Source organism: Pholis gunnellus (assembly GCF_910591455.1).
Source record: "Pholis gunnellus genome assembly, chromosome: 17".
Lineage (NCBI taxonomy): Eukaryota > Metazoa > Chordata > Actinopteri > Perciformes > Pholidae > Pholis > Pholis gunnellus.
In genome coordinates, this window is record NC_136544.1 from 16363382 (window position 1) to 16383540 (window position 20159).

A 20159-nucleotide genomic window follows, 5' to 3' on the forward strand; every position below is an offset into this window, starting at 1 on the left:
CCAAAGCGTTTGTCTGTATCAATTTAAATTATATACTGGGAGTATACTGTGGGAAAAGTAGATACTTTATATGACCCTTCTTGATTTCTCTCATTTTGAACAGCATTTGTGAGGAGCTTATATCTAATTATCCCATAATTTAACCAATATTACACTTGTTCTAATACTTAACCCAGTTTTAATGTAAAAACACGCTGCATCAATTTCCCTCATGGAGATTAGTTAACTAGTGTTACTGTTCTGTACTCTGGCTGAGGAATCAGCTTTGTAAAGCCTGAAGTCAGTCAGGAAACGGCACTATTGTGTTGCATAAGGGGAAATACAGGCTCCAGTGTATTTGGAGTCTTAACAGGCAGCAACCTGAAAAAGTGAAGTTGATGTCTGTCTCTTGCAAGACCCTAAACTTTAAGGACATGTAATGCTTAGTTGCTGAAACACCTGTTTCAACCCCTCACCCTGAGCTGTAACCTTCAAACAACCTGTGTAACAAGCTCTGATCTAATCTTCTCCTTGAAGAGGTGAGGTCAAGTGATTTCTTTCTATTGTAGTGAGGTCATTCAATACTTATTACACATGCACACACGTCTATACTACACAACCCCCCTTTGACACAATGCATTCCCTAGCCCCCCCCCAACCCCTAACCACACCCATCAAAACTACAAGACCATCCACAGCCTTTGCCCTCACATGAACCTAAACGCGTTTTACAGTATTTGTGAGGATTTCATATCTAGTTGATTTATTTCCTAACACCTAATGCTACAAAGTTCTGGCATAAATTCACCCAGGAAGACTATTCTTCTGTCCGCTTATAGGCCTGTAGTTTATTTCTCGTTCATCCTGGCATTCTCTCCTCTCATGCATGCGCGCTCGTACTTTCCTTGTCGTCATTGTCTGGAGCTGTCAATCATGATATCAGCTGTTCTCTTCAGTTGGTCACACCATCCCTATAACACAGTGGCACACCTACATTGTTAGCCTAACAACTTGCTGCTGTCTCTTTTTAAATGATTCTCTCTGCCTTGAGAACGTTCATGCTGCTGTTACGAGCTGCCCATCACCGGCCTGTTTTCCACCACCCGTGTCTGGACTCCATGGGGGGGGATTTATCTTGCTGCTGCTCAGGGCATACAAATATCCCTGAGATACAAATCTCCCTGTCGAGAGTCGAGATTTATGAACACACGTCTGTTTATAATCTATCCCACTAACAAGGTCTTCTCCTGGTTTACTACTCAAAGAGCTGAGGTCAGTTATCTTTGCTTTTTCAGACTTTCCTTCTATCATTGGGACATTCGATCCTGATCCACACATACTGTACATCTATAATGAGGGAATGAGTCCCTCACTGACATAATGCATTACCTCGCCCAGTGTTGTCAGGTTTGACTCCAATCAGAGCCCAGACATCAAAAAGAATCCAGGTTCCAGTAACATTAATGAAATGGCCTTTCGGCAACGTTACATTTAAAGTGAAACGTATTCTATTATATGAACAGATGTACGTTTCTACAAAGCGTTTGTCACAGAGCTGACCGAATGAAAACGTTTTAGTCTCGCTGTAATAAACCTGAATGTAATTTGGCACCATCCATCACAATGATAGCTCTAAATCTATATCTATTTTCGGAAATCCGGCAGGTCACAGGATGGGAGTTGATTTCACGATTCATCACGTGACTGGGACGGGGAAAAAAGTCAATGGGAGCGAGTGGGACCAGAATTATAATAAAAAGTCAGTTTAAGTATATAAATATGCATGTTCTAATATGAATAAACACAGGAATGGACAGAGGAAATTCTTCAGTGATTGGGGTCGGACAATAACTTATTTTCTCTGTCATTGGGTTTGGGGACGGGCCAGGAGCTCTGATGTGAGATTGGGATGGGAAGGAAGTAAAAATCCCCTCCTGAGTCGAGCCATAATCTCCTCACTTTATGCTCCTAAAACTTAAATTGTTCCTCACAAACACAGAAATAGAAAAGCAAACAAACACACACACACACACACACACACACACACACACATCTAAACAACAGTAACATGGATGAAAGAGATGGTCTATAGGCAGTTTTAAAAATATAGACTTCAGTTTATTGCACAATCGTTGCTGGAGACTGAGGAGTGTGAGAGCCTGTCTGTTACACAGGACACTGATGTTGGACAGATGTGTGAACTACAGCACAGAACAAACTGTGTGTCTGCGTTCGTGCACATTAACTTGCAAGCACAGACTGGATAATGAGGCACTCTCTGGGGACGCAGTCAGCTCCCCATGAGTGCAAAGGGAGAAAGCAAACCTGGCAACATACATATTTCACGCTTGCATGGGTTCTGCTGGAGAGCTCATACACACATGTGAACATACATGGTCTGGAAATATAAATAAACAACCCAGGAGAATGACTGCAAACCAGCGCAGACAGTATTACAAACTGTCGGTTGTTTTCGTTTGCCTGCAGTGTGGCTACAGTAATGCCTGCATCAGTGCATACAAACCTCCACTAGATGGAGCCACACTTACTCCGTTGTCAGTTTTAAAAAGCCACGACGTTGCAGATATGAAGAGATGATAACAGACAGACCCTCCAGTAAAGCTCCCTTCATCCTAAAGGAACGGGCTTGTCTCGTTATCTGTACACATAGACCAGCGTCATCGTTAGGATCCACAGAATAACAGTAATCAGAATAATCGGTATATAACAATACAGGTAGTCCATTATAAACAGGTCATAAACAGGCTATCCGGCACCTGTGTTGTATTAAAAAATGAATTTTGTTTCGTTAGTGATGTCATACATCATGTCGTCTTTTTTTTTTTACATACAGACAAAAGGACAAAGACCAATATCTCTGGCCAGGTTCCACTCATGTAACACGGTTTTGAGAGAAATACTCTCTTTCCACCTTTTGTCTCCCTCCTGTCCAATCTGTTACCCAGTTCATAGCATGAACAGACTGGACAAAGAGGGCAGGTGGAGGTGGATGAAAGTCTCGCAGCCGTGTTTCAGACTGCAGAGGTCAGGCCTTGGATGTTACAGCTACTGTTATGGCACCCTGAGAAGTGGGAGACCCAGGATGTAGGAGCGAAGCCCTCCGCGACAGCGGATCAGAGAGCTGATTCAACGAACACATATCGACTTCACTGTTGCATATCCTTCGGCTGATAATGCATAGGTAGACCAGTGGTAGTCACGAGGTATTCACATGCCCGCCCAGATTCAAATCCGTCTTTCCCACGCGTCTAGAAAAGGTGGTTACATTTAAATGATCAAAAGCATTCTTAGTTAGGGTCAAAAAAGGTGAAACACCTCTACATTAGCACTTAAACCAATTCCAGTATATCTTTTCCTCTGTGCTGTCCGCGTACATACGGACACAGCTAAGCAAACACGCGTCTTTGATATTAATCTGAAGCACCGCTTCCCTCTCAGCAGCTTCTATGTGGCAAACCATGAATCCCATTTCTTCTGATGCTATATTTTATTCCCATAACATATTGTGTAGCTATAAAAAAAGTGAATCTGTATATCGTTTGCACTGCATGTATATGTGACCTACATACATGTATTTACATTATTTATATGGACTTTAAATACGTTTCAGAATTGTAATTTACTTTAATCCAAAGCCCTTTTGAGAACGATGAGCAGTGCAGTTTCTTTGATAGTGACGTCTCTATGATCTGATCCGTTCAATCACCACCCCCCCCCCCCCCCCCCCCCCCCACACACACACACACACACACACACACACACACACACACTGAGGAGTGAGTGACGTGGTCTGTGGATGGCTACGATGAACAAACGATTAGCTAACACTAGGAGACATCAGTGCCTGTTTTATACCTACTTTCATGCATTTTTATCAGTTTCATTCAATGTCCAATAATACATTAGTTTCAGCTTTTACATTGTACCACAGTCATCATAGGTAATAACCGCTGTGTCAGGGTGAGACTGGCAGACATACGTATCTGACTCTGTAAGGAGGAAAAGAGATGGGTGGGGGGGGGGGGGGGGGACGCAGTCTGAGGCTAGTGTACGTGATTACTACTGTGGGAAATCCTTCATCACCGATGAGTCAGTGTTAGCACAGGAAGCAGAGGATGTGCTACACCTCAGGCGCTGCTAATTTGGCGTGTGAACAGGGTCTGACGGGATTGGCAACTAGTCAGTGGGCGGCTGCGACTGTTGGCATGGGAAACAAGTGCAATGTTATTAAGACAGTAATTGAGCGTGAAGGAGGAACACAGTGGCAACACAATCATGGACATTCACACGGAACCGGTGAGACCGATACATGACATGAGGGCACAGGGGTTCATTCCTGTTTGGCGAGGCCAGCGTAATAAAGTACAGCTTTTAAAAGGGTCGAACCTTTACTCGGGTGAAAAAAGTGCGACTCAAAGAACACAAATCCAGCTGCAGAGCAACAGCATCGCATTTAAATAAGAAAGCATAAATAATGGCAATAATGTGCACCATTCTGTGGCAGTAATGACTGACGTTTATAAATCATTAACATTTAGAGTTAATGTACAGATAGACGTCCAAATTTTCATTCAAAACAGAGAAGATTTGACATAAATAGCATCTTTAGAAGGGTGCTGCACAGGTTTCTAATGTCACGTCATCTTTTCTTTCTCGCTGATTATTGTGAGTGTTATGTGAATGGCAAAGCCTTAGAGACAGACTTGTTCTATATTATCACTGAGTGACCGAGGAGTCAAAAATCGCCGGTAAAAGAAGAGTGTGGGCAGAATATGAGGAGCTAATCCTTGGGATTTTCTCTGACCTCTAACTTGATCTGTCAGCCTGTGATCCTGCACAGCAACAACGTAAACAGTTTAGGCAGCCGACGTAAACATAATGTTACCTGGGTCGGCAAATAAATACATCACAATAAATATTATATATATTTAATTACAGTGTTTTGTGCATATTGTGCCAATAAGCAGGTCTTTTTGATCTGTAGTTTGCCTAAAGGTCCAATTGTTTAGGAACTGATAATTACATTTCAGATATCTTAAAAAGTTGGCAACGGTTAAGTGGAAACCCTTTAAACCTTTAGTGCATCTCGCTGCCACATGTGCATCACCCACTCACATTTCAGTGTGAAGCTCAGTCTGTTCAGGTTTGTTCTGTCATTTTAAAATGAACGTTGGAGGGCTATTTAACAAAATGTTAAACTCAGCAATTAGTTCATAGTGACGACTTTCTCCCTTACCATGGGAGGTTAAAAAAAATGCCTCAATTTCATTGGCACTGAGCTCAGGTGAAAAGGAAACGGCTAACAACGCACAATTGATCGTAATGTGTGGCACGAGCCACATGAAGCAAAGTGAACTCAAATGAGCTAGCACGCTCAGGAATGAACCCCCCTCGCCCGTCTTCATTTCCTCGTCATCTTGTGACAGTGAAGACAAATCAGTTTGACACACACATAAAGAAAGAGGCAGCGGCAAAACACGGGGAAACAGGGACAGAACCAGTCCAGCAGAACTCAGTGAAGACTCTATAAGTGCTTTGTGCCGCACTGACAGTATGTACATGTCGTATAAAAATATAGGTGTGAGGGTGTCTGTGTGTGTGTTGTGTGTGTGTGCGTGATGAGTTGAGATATGGATGTGCTGCATAGGTAGCAACAGTGACATCTGAGGACTTGAGCACGTGATATCTTCTAGCCACAGACTGTCTTAACCAAGCACATCAACTAATGCTCAGGTAAAACTTCTGTTGTTAAGTAAAGGCATGAAACTTACCTTTTACTAGAGCCTTTTGTTAAGACTTTTTAGTGTTCAAAACTCAGTCCTTTTAGTGTTTAAAACGTTTTCATTTTGCTGTGTATGTGTGAGTGTGTGTCCGTATACACCTGTGCGTCCATGTTTACGGAGACTGACAAAGTCAAAATGCTTGTGCGTGTTACTTGAAATACTTTTGCCTGCATTCGCACAAAGTACCAAGATGGACGTAGATATGAACATTCTGAGTTTGAGCGCACGAGGTGAACACATGCACGGACAACACATTGTCTCACCTCACCGCATCAGTTCCCCGGTTTCCCCTCCCTCCCCTTCCCTCTGTAGACACCCCCCCTCCCCCTCAGAGGTCCTTTAACCTCACAGCAAAGTGCTCCTTGTGAGGCATCGGGGGGTCAGTCTGAGGAACAGTTGTAGCTGTTGATCCACAGCAGGTCGTCCAGCACACCCCAGTGCAGGTACAGGATGGAGCCTACCACCAGCACATGCATGATCTGGTGGCTGTTGCACCAGTAGTCAAAGAGGCCCGGGCGGAAGCGCTCCGGGATGCGCATGATGTTGATGACCCCGCCCAGCACGGCCAGCGCATCCATCGTGAGGAAGTGGCGTAACGAGGTGGGGCTGCCGCCGCCCACGCCCGCCCAGCGCAGCAGGAAGAAGGAGAAGCGGAACACCGCCTGCCAGGCGAAGGATCGCAGCCGGCGAACGCTGCTCCGGGCCGTGACGGCGCAGTAGATGGCGTGGCTGGACAGCAGGATGTAGACCAACAGGGCCACGGTGCGGATGAACGGGTAGCACAGCAGCGTGCTGTAGACGATGGGCAGCGCCCCTGAGACAAGAAAAACACACAGAGGAGCGTCAGCATAGAGGCGGAGCGTTGATGAATCAGCAATGTAACGCCTGGTGCAAGTCACAGCGCACAAAGGTCAAAGTGTTTGAACGGAGTGTGACACGGCTCTGTGGGGGGAGCAGCCTTCACATCGGCTGGTGTTTATTTGCTGCCTGACTATGTTTGACTCATGTGAGGGTCATGTGGAAGCTCCTTATGAAACTAAGCTTTGAAAAAAAAACGTTTCAGCGGGGGGGAAATGTACTGAAATCTGGAAAAAAACACATCAAGTCCATATAGAGACCTCTTTATGTTCAGCAGAGGAGCCTCGACTTTGTAGACTGAACACAGTTGTGTTTTATTGGACTCATCTAGAGCTCAAACGATAAGTCAACTATTCTATTAGCCGATCAACAATCAGTAATCTTTAAGCCATTTTCTAAGTAGAAATGCAAAAGAAATGCAATATTCTAGTTTCTGAAATGAGTCTCTGCTGGTTTTCTCTGATCTATATCATAGAGAATGAATATCTTTGGGTTTTGAACTGTTTTTCAAACAAAGTGAATGATTTGAAGAAGTCAGCTCGGGCTCTAAGGAATTGTGTTGGGCCTTTTTATACTATTTTGTTCAGAAATTTCATAAACAAGGCTCATAATGCATCGTCGGTTGCAGCCCTAGACTCGTCCCGCCAAAATATTCTTTATGATTAGTTACTTTGTGATGCCATGAATAAGTTGTCGCTATAAGTTTAAAATGCCAAAGAGGCCAAAACGTCAAGCCTTCACTAGAGACAACACTGACAAAAAGATTATAAAAAAATGATGGACTCAGCATCAAGTATTAAACGCGATAGTGGTAACAGCAATAGATTGCTGCAGGACTTCGTTCTAAAACTTGGAAATGAGTCACAGAGTTCCACAACATAATCAGTAGATAACCAGGGGCCAGGGGCCACGGGCAGCGCACTAGTATTATAAAACACAGATATCCAGTCTCATGTCACAATGTTAATTATTACTGTTTTACCACAATAATGTGGATGTTATGGCCAAGCTAAATTGTATGTTCACACCTATAAAATACGTGAAAATATAGCCCGTGTCACTTTGGTTTTAATAGGCTAATACAGGCAGCATGGGCGGATCAATAATCATTTCAGAACTTAGATCATTGCTTATATTGGCCAATTGACTCAGCGGTCAAATACGTTCTGACAAATCAGTGCCGGCGCACCTCTAAGCAAATCCCTGCCGCGGTAAATCATTGACAATCAATGAAGAAAAGTTCCCCCTTCAAAGTAAACAGAGCATCAATTACAGAAGGCGGGCGGACGAACAATCCCAGATGATGAACGGTGACGAAATCTGCTGAGCTTCCAGAAGAAGGCTCACCCAATGTGTTGATCATGCAGATTCCACACACGTCGAGTTTGAGGAGGGTGTGGTAGACGGGCTCGCCTCCCTCGTGGTTCATGAAGAGGTGGTAGAGCACAGAGCCCAGCTGGGGCGACAGGCAAGCCAGGAAGTGCACCACGCCCAACCACGTGACACTGATCTGAGACCAGGGGATGTTGAGAGGCAGCAGCACCAGAAAGCAAACCAAAGGGATGCCTGCAGAGGGAAGGGCAGAGAGACAGAGAGGGAACAGGTTGTTAAGAGTCGGTTTTACCGTTGATGTAGTTAAGCTTAAAGCTTTTGTTTAGCTCCTGGCAAGGCTCAACGACCTGAAACACTTTGAAAATGTGTTGTACACAATGTACCTAACGTAATTAAAATCATTATGCAATCACATATTTTAACGTCAACATTTTTAAAGCATGAGCCATATTTTGAAGGATTATTGATTGAAAGAAAACAATGCCTGAGTTAAGTGCAAACCATCCTGTGTGAAAACCATCAGAAAATACCACAGAGACTTTGACAAAGCCAAACTCAGCTGCCATGTTTACTGTGATGGATTATCTGGCTAAGGACTTTCAAAAACATGTGGACATTATTCTTCAAACTGTACAAAGATGAGATGCTGTGAAGGGCTTCCAACTGTGCTGAGTGTGCACCGACACAAGCAAGAACAACGTGGAGCAGAGCGCAAACCTACACATGATTGGCACAAACGCATCAGTACAGTAAATTCTGATCATGATGCAACAAAGGTTGCGTATGTAGGTAATGTAGCTCCAATGTAAATTCCTCTATTGGGCAAGGGAGAGGCGTTCACTGCTATGTGAGCCAAAACCCAGACCTTGAAATGTGATCCTCACGCAGTTGTTGCGATCATTTATCACTCTACGACACGCATATTGCACTGTCTTGCCCTTCTTGTTTTTTGCTCACTCTGCCATTCCCAATGTCGAGGCATTTGTCCTGGCCAGGTGATACTGGCCATGCCCTTCTACTGTAACACATCTAATCTATTTTAAGTGTGCTATCTCTGCTCCCCCCCCCCACACACACACACACACACACACACACACACACTCGCCCTCAGCTGACCGGCCTTTCTCAGCCCCACTCGGCGTTGAATACAGGAGAGAGGACTTCATCTGAACGGCTGCCGAGCTGCAGGCAGGATGTTTTCAGTTTATATGCAAAACAAACCAGCTCATGAAACTTTACCTGAAATGTTACAACACAATAGGAAACGACAATGTTCCACCTTAGTTACAAGCGCAGCTCGGCCTCGCTGCTTCTAAATTTGGAAAAATGAAACGTTGCTGCTGCCTTATATAGGCGCTGATGTATGTGAGGACACACGCTCGGCTGACGTCACTGGAGTCCTGTAATAAAGACTTCCAGGGCCACTTCCCTGATGATCACTACTGCAGTTCATTATGTGACTGCCGGCAGTTGGAAGTGAAGTGCTGACCTACAGAATGAGGAAGTTGTCAGATTCTCTGAAGTCTGTGAACACACGGATGATGTCCTGCACTCTGTTACGACTGCAGGATGTATTCTGATCTACAGATGTATTCTGATGTATTCTGATGTACAGATGTATTCTGATGTATTCTGATGTACAGATGTATTTTGATGTACAGATGTATTCTGATGTACAGATGTATTCTGATGTATTCTGATGTACAGATGTATTTTGATGGCAGTTTAATCGTACCAGACTGAAAACAGAATAACAACATACAGATCGCTAACAAAGCGAGACATCAGTCTCACTTCTGGCTGCACAGATTAACACATTACTGCAATTAATTTAGGCTTGCACCAATCTATTAAAAGAATGGGATATTGTTGTGTAACGATGACATTTTGGACCGGAGGAAAAAGCTACTTTTCGTTATGTGCAGTTCAAACATTAATGTCAAACCTCTGCTTGTTAGCGGACAGACCGAGCTGTTAAATGTGGCTTAAAGACCATTTCATAGTTAAAGGAACAGCGTGTAACATTTAGGGGGATTAATTGGCAGAAATGGAATATAATATTCACAACTATGTTTTAATCAGTTTATAATCTCCTGAAACTAAGAATCGTTGTGTTTTCCTTAGGTTAGAACATAGACTGTATTTAAGAGGTGGACGTAGTCATCGTGATGTCACCATTGGTTTGTGGACGGCCGTTTTGAAGCCCTGAGTTTGGCGATTTGCCCGTCGCCATCTTGGTTTTCTTTTGCAACCGATGAACGGACGTTTCCATATTTGGAATGTAGAGGAGTGACGTAGAGACGGCGTGTACGGCTCTAGTAGAAGTAGCGACCTGTCAATCACAGTAAGCCCTAAAGTATACGTCTATTTTAGTCTAAATGGACATTAGTTTATTAAATGAACATCATGCTGTATTGAAGAAGACTGGAAACTAGAGATTGAGACCATAAACTCATGTTTACAATGTTTACTGAGGGAATAAATCAAGTGAGAAGTAGAGTTATTTCCCCATAGACTTCTACACAATCTGACTTGTTTCTGCAACCAGATTCTCTCTACTGCTGGTCAGTAGAGAGAATGCTCATTGTTAAACACTTCCGCATTGGCTTCACTCGAGGTTAGAAAAGGTCATTTCTACCTACATCTACATTTTAACTAAATTATAGAGCTCTAATAATCGATTAGTGGAAACACTGCATATAATGTGATTAATCGCTTCAGTCATTTTTCAAGCAAAACAGTGAAAAAACACACTAGTTCCTGTTTTCCAGCTCTTTGTTGGTCATGTACTGACATTTTTATATCTGTGGGTTTTGAACTGTTTTATACAAAACAACAAAACAAAACAAGACATTTGAAGACATCAACTTGTTCTCTGGGAAGTTGTGATTGGCATCAGTTTCATTGAGTAAACGGTATCAATTACTCAATTAATTTAAAAAATAGGCCGAAAATAATCGTTATTTGCAGCTCTTAAACTAGCAACTACAGCTGAATATTAATATTAATATATTTAATATTAAGATTAAAACATTAGTATTTCCCTCTAAAATGTAGTGGAGTAAGTTAAGTGCCTCATAATGTAAATATCACCAAAACCAACTTGCCAGGTAGGTATTTAAATAGATGGAAAAACACTACAAACAATAAATATAAGTTACTAGTGTTTTCTGATTTGCTTCAACATATCACCTTTTCACCATTAACACAAATTATTCAAATATGAATTTAGCTGAAACCAATTAAAATGAGGAGGTTTAAGTCATGTATGGACACCTGGATGCGGATCGTCCAGGCTTTAGTGCATCCTGCCGCAGGTACAGTTCACTGTCTGCGGGCCAACAGTCACAGTCTCACCGGCTATAGACATCTCACCTGCTGACTAAAGCGACCCGCGCTGCTCTACTCACCGTGAGTGTATATGTTTCCGAGTTCATTGTGCAGGTAAAACAGGCTCCTGATGCAGTCGTGCACGGAGGAGATTGGCCGGTACCCTGTCAGGACGTATTTGTTGAATTGAAGATGTGGAGGTGAACTCGTCCAGTCCAGCAGCCTGGGTCCATTTAAATATGCCATAGCAAACAAGCCCGTTAAAAGGACGCCGCCGAAAAAGTAAAAAACAGACTGTACACCTATATATACATACAATAAGATTATTGCCACGAAAACCTTGTGGGACACCATTTGTGTTTTTTTGTAGGGTTCCTATATTGTGCTGTTAGCCTCGTAGCTTTGGGCGCTAGCGAGCTCACGTCCAAGTCTCTCAGCACTATACCCGGCGACCCGGTGTGATCAGCGCCGCCGCTGTTTGCTCTCGACCGCCGGTACCTGTGCGAGTGTCATCCGCGAGGCTGGAGACAGACACGGCCAGCCACGTACATGGCGCGAGCCCGGGACGGTCATTACATGTGGCATCGGATAAATGTCTGTGTGGCACCGGGCAGCCGTGAGCGGTGGAGATGCAAAACGTTCCTCGTCATGTTAAAACCACTTCCTCGTTAGTTAGCATTCCGGTGCAGCAGCAGCAGCAGAAAGCACGGGCTTGAACGAGTCCCCGGCGAGGATGCTGTGCGTGCGCCGCGCGTCCATCCGACTCCAGAGGATGCTAGCGTGGACCTAGCGGTCAGATTTGAGGACTAGCGGGTCATGCATTTACTTTAATGAAAGAAAACGGGCGTCATGTGCTCGAGTCAGCTCCCATTGATGCTGCCTGGCTTTCGTGACGCTTTTAAAAAAAACTCAAAACAGACGAGATCCGTGATTCCAGAGCGCAGATTTGTGGGAAGGACTGCGGGCTAGCAAGCCGGGCAAGTCTGCTACCGATGTCCAGAGACCGGGGATGAGGAAGCAGATATTTGAGCCGGGTGACTCCAAACACACGCGGACCGGTCCGTAAAGCCTGTGTTCTCTTTATTCAACATCTGTTTTATCCAGTTGTTTCCCACCATTATGTCTAGCAGGCTGTATTCCTTGAAATGCAGAGTCTCTCCTGGCGGCCTGTGAGTGCCCTGCATCGCCTTTACACAAGTGTCAAGCTAAACAGAACAACGACGACGTCGCTTCCGGTCATTGATTTCCAAATAAAATATTGAATTGTATTTTAAAGTTTTGGCTAGAGCATAACACACATTCTTTTTCTGTATTTTTCACACCATGTATTGTCTTTTATTTCATATCGCTATGTGTTATGCACACTGTCATAAACAATATTTCAGTTACTTGATGTTTCATATATATACTGTCTCCTTCAAAATGAAAGTAAAAGTGGGAAAACGGGTGAACCAATAAAAAAAATATGGTCACACAAATAAACAAAACCTGCATCTATAATTTATCGATGGATTTGTTTGTTTGAGTGTCGAACAACAAATGGTGCTTAGCCCATATGGGTTTACAAGACACCGGACTGCAACAACAACCAGGACGGCCACATGACCGATCATAACTCCCCGTATACCTGCTCATTGTTCAGCTGAGTTGAGCTAAACATGGTTAACTTAAATACACAAGATGCAGCTGATGATGCCTTTAAAGTGTCCTAGGGCAAATACTTGCTTTCTACTACTGAGTCTTTATTTCTCAACTCTGGTATTCTGGAATAAACAGTTTAACCCTTTAGGTTATATTTGAGGTAATTTGATTAAACACAATTTAATTAAAGAATATGCACCATGTGAGAACAATATGAACTAAAAATCTTAAATGCAGGAATCCTTTGTAAGACAGGTCCACAAGAGTACAGGACTCTTAAGTGTTGATGCATATTCTATAACACATTTGCAATTCACCCAAACCAGCAGACACACAGTGAACCTATGACTATTTATTTCAGTTGCTGTAAAGCAGCTGAACACTTTGCCTACTTGATAATCCAGCATTCTCTTTGAAAAACAAAATGAATTCAACAGACTGACTTTTCTAGAAAGATGATGTTTTATTTTGAAGGTGAACTCTTTTCACTTCTGGTCTTATTCTGTTTTACTTGGTGTAGTTTCATGCCGCTTTGCTGCACTCAGCAGTCTAAATGCCAACACTGAGCTACAGCTGCCTTCAATACAGCCGTTATTTTTGGAGTAACCACCTGAGCTCTCATCCTAAACAGAAAGAACATCATTACTATTTGTAGACTTTAATCATGAGGAAAGTTGTTGTTGCTGCAGGTCTATAAATGGATCAGAAACATGAGTGTGAGGGTAGCACTCAAAATGCTAGTATTGCTTGACTTATACTTCCCAACAACATAAATACTGTCATTATTGGGTCAATTGTGCTGTTATTACCGAACAAAAGCAATAGATGCACTTGGATTTAGACATTTCCGAGGAGCACTTGAAGGCAGCAGGTGACGCGCTGTAATCCTCTAATGGGGGAGAACTGTTGAGGATCTGGATGAATCACACCACCTCCACCTCTCACCCCTCTCTGCTGCTCGGATTGTCTCACATGTAGCTGCCTACAACCACACCTCTGTGGGACTGTGACGAACAATACCCCCCCCCCCCCCCCCCCCCCCTGAACAACCCACATGACACGGGTTAATCATGATGTGGTTCACATTACAGAGTGAGTCCCAATTCTGCAGAAAGACGAGGAAGGAAGTAAAGAATAGAACAATATCTTCTTTTGTTATAATGTCTTCATGTAATACATGTTTCATATTTCACTTAGTTCCTCTCCTACTTCATGCTGCTTTTTACGTCTCCTTCGTGTTGATACAAATGTACCTCTAATGTACGAATCAATCAGTTTTTTTTGTATATATATTAGCATATTTATATCTACCCCTTACTGTTATACACACACCTCTATACATATGTAGATTACTCTGTTCTGCTTTTTGCAAATGTGGTTAGGTGCTAAACAGCATTCTGTTGTCTCAGGAATCTGTGCAATGTCAATAAAGTTAAATCTAATCTAAAAATTAACAGTTTCTTCTCAGTTTTTTTTAAATCAGTTTATTTCTCCATATTAGATTTACTTTAGTTTAGTGTGTATACAGCAATATTGTTCAATATGTTAAAATGGTCAGTCATGGCTGTATTTTGTTTGTATTAAAATATCCATTCATTTTCTTTTTCGTGTCAGTATTTGCTTTTCTTAAAGTGGCTAGCTAAAATTTGATCTCAGCTCATCGTATACAATTACAAAAATCACATTTTGCTTGAGTTAGTCTTGAGAAATTGATTGTGAGTGTCACAGTCTCCTCCTCTCATCTTTGGCCACAGCCAACGTTGTGGCAGAAACACTACCATTACGTTGTGGCTGAAATGAAGAGAAGAGACGCAGTTCTTGGAGTAGCAACCAGCGGGAAGTGTTTTAATGCGCACACGGCAACATCCAACAAGTCCAATGTATTACTTTTCACAGCTTACTCTTATAGTCAAAATTCATCCCCCTTAAGTCACTTTCCACCAATCAAACCAGTCAGTTGAACCACAAACAAAGCACATCTGGTCTCTTCACAATGTCATGCTCTCAAGTCTTCGTCTGGGTCAAGATAACCTTTTGGCAGAACACATGATTCGTGTACGGGAAATGTTTTGATACAAATTGGAGTGATAGATTACAATTTGTCAGGCGCGCCTCAATCCCTTCCTAAGAATGTTTTTATGAAACCAAATGTGTTCAACATAACAAGTTATTTAAACTGTTTTCTTATGAAACCAGATGTGTTCAGTTCAATCCTAAGTTATATGATGATTTTCTTCAACACCCACCGACACTTGAGAAAATGAATGTTTGAAATGATGGTTTATGGAAACAGTCTTTATGAGTGGTTGGTCCAGTCTTTGTAGGTTTCATATTTTTAACAAAGCTTAAACGAGAGGGATCCAGAGAGGGTATATTTAAAAGGAGGTAAACCGGTTTAGAGGAGAACATATTGGTTGACCAACTGTCTAAAATACTGCATTTAACAACCAAGAGGGAATGCATCGGGAGGACAGGTGCATGCTTTTAAAAGTGCGAAACTACCAAAGAGGAATGCAAAACTATAACACAGTGGCACGAAACTACAAAAAAAGAGAAAAAACAACCACTAACAGACACAAAACAACTACAAAGAGATGAAAAGACACAAAAAGAGACACAAAATGACCATGGAGTGATGCAAAACATCGACAAAGACATGCTAACCAATCAAAAGTATGTCTTTTTGAATCTGTCGCTCTTATTCTTATGTAGGGAGGGGGGGGGGGGACATGTCTGTGTCAGGGGCCCATAATCTGTCCCTTTATCAATCTTAAGGGGACACCCAGACTTGCTTCTCAGGGCCTGAAAGACAACTTTGTGTTTGTGATTAACTTGAGAAATTGATTATTATCGTGTGACAATCTCCTACTGAGTACGGCCACAGCCCACCACCACTTCAGAGAAATGATAGGTTTGTGGTCTCTGGTTCGTTGTTCACTGGAAAGCCAGCCATACTTTCATGTTGTCTCCATCTGTTCGAGATCATCTCGACCACCAGCTCCTCCCTCTCAGTGCTGCTCACAATCGATGACACTTTTTTTCCCCCCGCTCTCTCAGAGACCACCGTCACCTCACCCCCTCACCACCTCCTGACCTGCTTTTCTGACTTTTAAAAAGGCAAAGCACTAATATTCATACTCACAGTCAGTTTCACAAGTGCAGCGTGAACAGGCAAGACGAAGGTGAGTGTTCGCTGATGTCAAAATATTCTTTCACTTTATCTGAATATACGTCTGTGTCAAGTTATTAAGTATCCGGTAAACAATGTATTTGGTATATCATTGAGTAATTCTAAAGTAGAATTTAGTCCTTTCACATTTATGAGAGCGGTAGTTTCAAACATTGTGTCATCTATTATTGTAAGTCTATTTATTCACAGAGCAAATGTTGACCAAAGAGTTGTCATAGTTGAGACTAAAACGCAGACAGACCGTTTTTTAAAAGACGCCGATGGACTGTGAAGGCTTCACAGTAAAGGCTGAATTATGTTCCACAGGCTGTTGGGAAACAATGGAAAATGTTTGATTATCTTTGAATTTTGACTAAGTTTGCATGAATATTAAAGAGTAATTGATCAGAACTTCTAAGAAGACTAAAGAGTCTGAAATCTAAACTTGTGCTAATCCATGCTGTGCTTAAAAAGACAAAAATCTATCAGTTCTACATTTCACTGGTCTCTATTCTAGGTGACAGTGAGGAGATTCTTAAACCACAGGTAAGACGAGACTTACTGACTGACTCACATGAAGAAAGTTACAGCAGTGATACAAACATGTAAAACAGTCTTCTGATCCCTGGAAGATAGATAATGTTTATTTTCGCAACAGACCTAATGCCGTAAAGCTACACTCAAAATTTACGGCAGATTGAAAAGTGACACCAAGACGCATTTTAGACAGAAATCTGTCTAAAATGTTGTTGTCTACAAAGGAGAGAAGCTATGAAAAGACACCTTTTACCAATATTTTAGATAAATATGACAATTGTGAGATTGTCCGTAAGTTATTAAGTAGGTCCAGATATAGAGAAGGTTTTATGTATCACTGCATGTTAGCAGAAGGATGGGACATAACATTAAAAGATGCTTTGTTTTGAATAAAATACTGAGCCAAAGAAATGTCAAACACAAGAGTTACAGAATAACTTAATGTCCAACGCTAGGGCTGTGTACTAATGAACGGCTTCACTTGCTCATGTTCGTTCAACTGAAACGTTTCTTTTTCAGAATCAACCGTCAGATTGCATCCATCACCAAACTTCACAGTGACATGTCTCTGTTGAATATTTGCGTCTTTGGCGGCCTCGTGCTCTCCCTCCCTCAGTGTTCGTATCAATCATGCGTAGACGGGACACCCAAACAGTGCGTGGATGCAGAATTTGCTCCAGGTACCAATTTGGCCGGGGAAGGCTTTGATATCACCAAAATGGAGCGTAAGGGAGCCTTTGTGCTCAACATGAATCAGTGGAAACGCAAGGATAAAACATGCACCCTGTGCAGCAACCCCTATTTAGAGAACAAAAGGCAAAAGCTCCCGTTGTCAGTGGTGGACTGGAGAACGAAGCAGTCCTGCAGCATGAAAGTGGCCACTACACTCCACCGATCCAGTGAGTCTCTGGTCAGCTCCAGCACCTCCTCTGTGGAGAACAACTGGCAGGCCAATCTAGATGTGAATGTGGGTGAAAAAAGCGCCTCAGTGATGCTTGCTGGTACTAATTCTAAACTGGCTGATTACTCCATGGCCAAAACTAAGAGCGACAAGTTCAGCTTCGCAAGCCACAGCATGTCCTGTGAGTTCTACAGGTAAGAAGACGAGGAGTGGGAGGAACATTTTCTCCGTTCACTCCCTTAACTCTGAAAATCAATGCAATATGTTTTATACACTTGTTTCCTATTAATCTGTCTTTTTTAATCTGGTCTCACTGTGAACAGCTACAGAGTGTCCGGCAATCCCAAGTTGCACAGAGAATTTCAAAGAGCAGTGAAAGAGCTCCCGGAAATTTACAGCCCTGAACACAAGCAACGATTTTACAAACTGATTGACATCTTCGGCACCCATTACGTCACCAAGGTGAATCAAGATTATGAAAACCATGAGCAATTTAGAAAAATGAACAAAGTAATACATTTGCTAATACACTAAGTGTTTAAAAATATCACTCCAGGTGAAGATGGGAGGAAGTATTGAATCTGTGACCAGCATCAGGCAGTGCCAGGCCAACCTGCAGGGCATCAGCGTGGAGGAGGCGCAGATGTGCCTGGAAGTTGAGGCGTCCGCTAGTGCTAAAGTAGCTACAGTTAAAACTCAAGCAAAACACTGCCAGAAGGACAGTGAAAAGATGGAAAGTAAGACGTCCTTCTCCAGCCTCTTCAACGACAGGTAATTTCTCATCTAATTTGTGGCCTTTTTTTGAAATACACTCTTATGAATAAATTACTATTTACAGCAGTTGCTGAAACACCTCTCTTCTCTACAGGTTCACAGAAATAAAGGGGGGGCATACCACGGAGCCAGACCTTCTCTTCTCTGCTGACAAAAATCCATCGGCCTACAAAGAATGGCTGAACACACTGCCACAGAATCCAGACATAGTCTCATATTCTCTGGACTCGATTCACGAGTTACTGCCTACTAACTCCCCTGTCAGGAAGAACCTGCGCTCCGCCATTAGCCATTACATCCTGGAGAAAGGCCTGTTCAAGAACTGCAGTAGCCACTGCCAGGCCGGCATCAAGAGCGACCCACGGGACACCTGCGTCTGCCAATGCCACAATGACCCAGCTGTAAACCAAGACTGCTGCCCGACCCGTAAGGGCATGGCACGGGTCATCATAACTGTACAACGGGCTGCTGGTCTTTGGGGAGACCAGACCACGGCCACAGACGGCTACGTGAAGGTGTCCTTCAACGGACAGATGGTCCGGCGTTCACATGTCATTAACAACAACAACTACCCACACTGGGCCACGATCGTCGACCTGGGCTCCCAGGATGTGTCCTCAGGGATAAAAGTGAGATTTGAAGTGTGGGATCAGGACAACAACTGGGACGACGACCTGTTGGGAGCATGTGAGAAAGTTCTGTCCGCTGGAGTCAAGGAGGATCTGTGTAACCTGCAACATGGCCAGCTGTTCTACAAATTGGAGGTGAAATGTGCTCCGAGTCTGAGCGGAGCTACATGCAAGGACTATAAACCTTCGCCTATGAGTCAAAGTCTGAAGAAGTTGTATGTGTCTCGTCATGCACATCCCATTCCAAAGGCCATCCTGTTAAAGATGGGTGTGTTTGTGGATGAAACAAGCTCACACAGGAACCAGAGTCTTACTGCTGAGATTTCAAAGTTTGATGTGGTATAACATCCGTGTTTGGCTTCACTGATGCTTACGCAGCCAAATCACTCTTTGTATTTGGTGTATCTATAAAGGTTATTGAAATAAAACGTCAACCGTAACTGGCATCCCATGTTCATTTTCTACTGATGAGAAGTTTGTCTGTGGGGGAATTATGTTTCATGTCTTGACAAATCGGCTGCAACTCAATTATGTAAAATACTCAGTTTTTGTTTCAGTTTAATTTACATTTAAGTCTGCTAAAGTTTGTGTATGCATGTGTTCGACAGAAGAAGATTGTTAATGAAGTCTCTGAGAAATTGACATCAGCAAGCAAGACCCACATGACTGAAAATGATTGCTAAAATGTTTAAAACATTTTCAAAATTTGAATAAAAGCAGTGGCAGAAAAGATACTGTTGTTTTTATGTACTATGTCTGTGTATTTGTATCATATAGTACTAATTGTACTGTAGATACTGGCCTTGTCTTTCGCATATGCATCTAAAAGTTCTTGCAGCTTTCAAAATGTGAGTTTGATTTAATGCAGCTTTTTCTTGTCAATGTATTCATGCATCATTCTATACATGAAAGAACATGTTTGCAGATTGTACGTATTGTGCATTTGTTGTAGCATTTTATCATCCATATATACAATATCTTTGTTTGAGTCATTTTGACAGGATGTTTGTTTAACCAGAATAAAAGCATAATATCTGGACTGTGCGTAGTATTTTAGGTTTCATCTCACTATCATACTTTTGGTTTTGTGTTGCGTTTTGTCTTCGGCAGTGTTGCCTGACATGAGAAAGGAAGTGGTAGAACTTCCTGTGCACAGATGTGGGCTTCGCTGACGCTACTGCATAGAACAATGTGTGCATATTTTT

At 42.6% G+C, this 20159-nt stretch overlaps 2 protein-coding genes across 3 annotated transcripts; one reads left to right on the top strand and one right to left on the bottom strand.

Moving 5' to 3' along the window:
- Nucleotides 1-6163: 6163 nt before the first annotated feature.
- paqr4a (progestin and adipoQ receptor family member IVa) lies at nt 6164-12469 on the bottom strand (the record flags this gene model as incomplete). Its single annotated transcript, XM_079178136.1, has 3 exons — nt 11384-12469; nt 7989-8207; nt 6164-6597 (listed from the first exon to the last, which is right to left on the bottom strand). Exons 1-3 carry the CDS (start codon nt 11655-11657, stop codon nt 6164-6166), a joined length of 927 nt encoding a protein of 308 aa, XP_079034262.1. The 5' UTR covers nt 11658-12469.
- Nucleotides 12470-16033: 3564 nt separating this feature from the next.
- LOC306709069 (perforin-1-like) lies at nt 16034-19975 on the top strand. 2 transcript variants are annotated; one of them, XM_079177095.1, is made up of 6 exons: nt 16121-16126; nt 16631-16659; nt 17170-17745; nt 17875-18013; nt 18108-18322; nt 18420-19975. In XM_079177095.1, the coding sequence occupies exons 3-6, from the start codon at nt 17213-17215 to the stop codon at nt 19297-19299; spliced, it is 1767 nt and encodes a 588-aa protein (XP_079033221.1). In that variant the 5' UTR covers nt 16121-16126; nt 16631-16659; nt 17170-17212; the 3' UTR covers nt 19300-19975. The 2 variants fall into 2 exon arrangements, with proteins under 2 accessions (XP_079033222.1, XP_079033221.1); XM_079177096.1 differs by lacking the exon at nt 16631-16659 and having other exon boundaries at nt 16034-16126.
- Nucleotides 19976-20159: the final 184 nt, after the last annotated feature.

Coding starts and splice junctions, on each gene's coding strand:
- LOC306709069 (XM_079177096.1), top strand. CDS start 17,213: ATGTCTCTGTTGAATATTTGCGTCTTTGGCGGCCTCGTGCTCTCCCTC. Junction 18,014..18,107: donor GCACCCATTACGTCACCAAG/GTGAATCAAGAT, acceptor ATATCACTCCAG/GTGAAGATGGGAGGAAGTAT. Junction 18,323..18,419: donor TCCAGCCTCTTCAACGACAG/GTAATTTCTCAT, acceptor TCTTCTCTACAG/GTTCACAGAAATAAAGGGGG.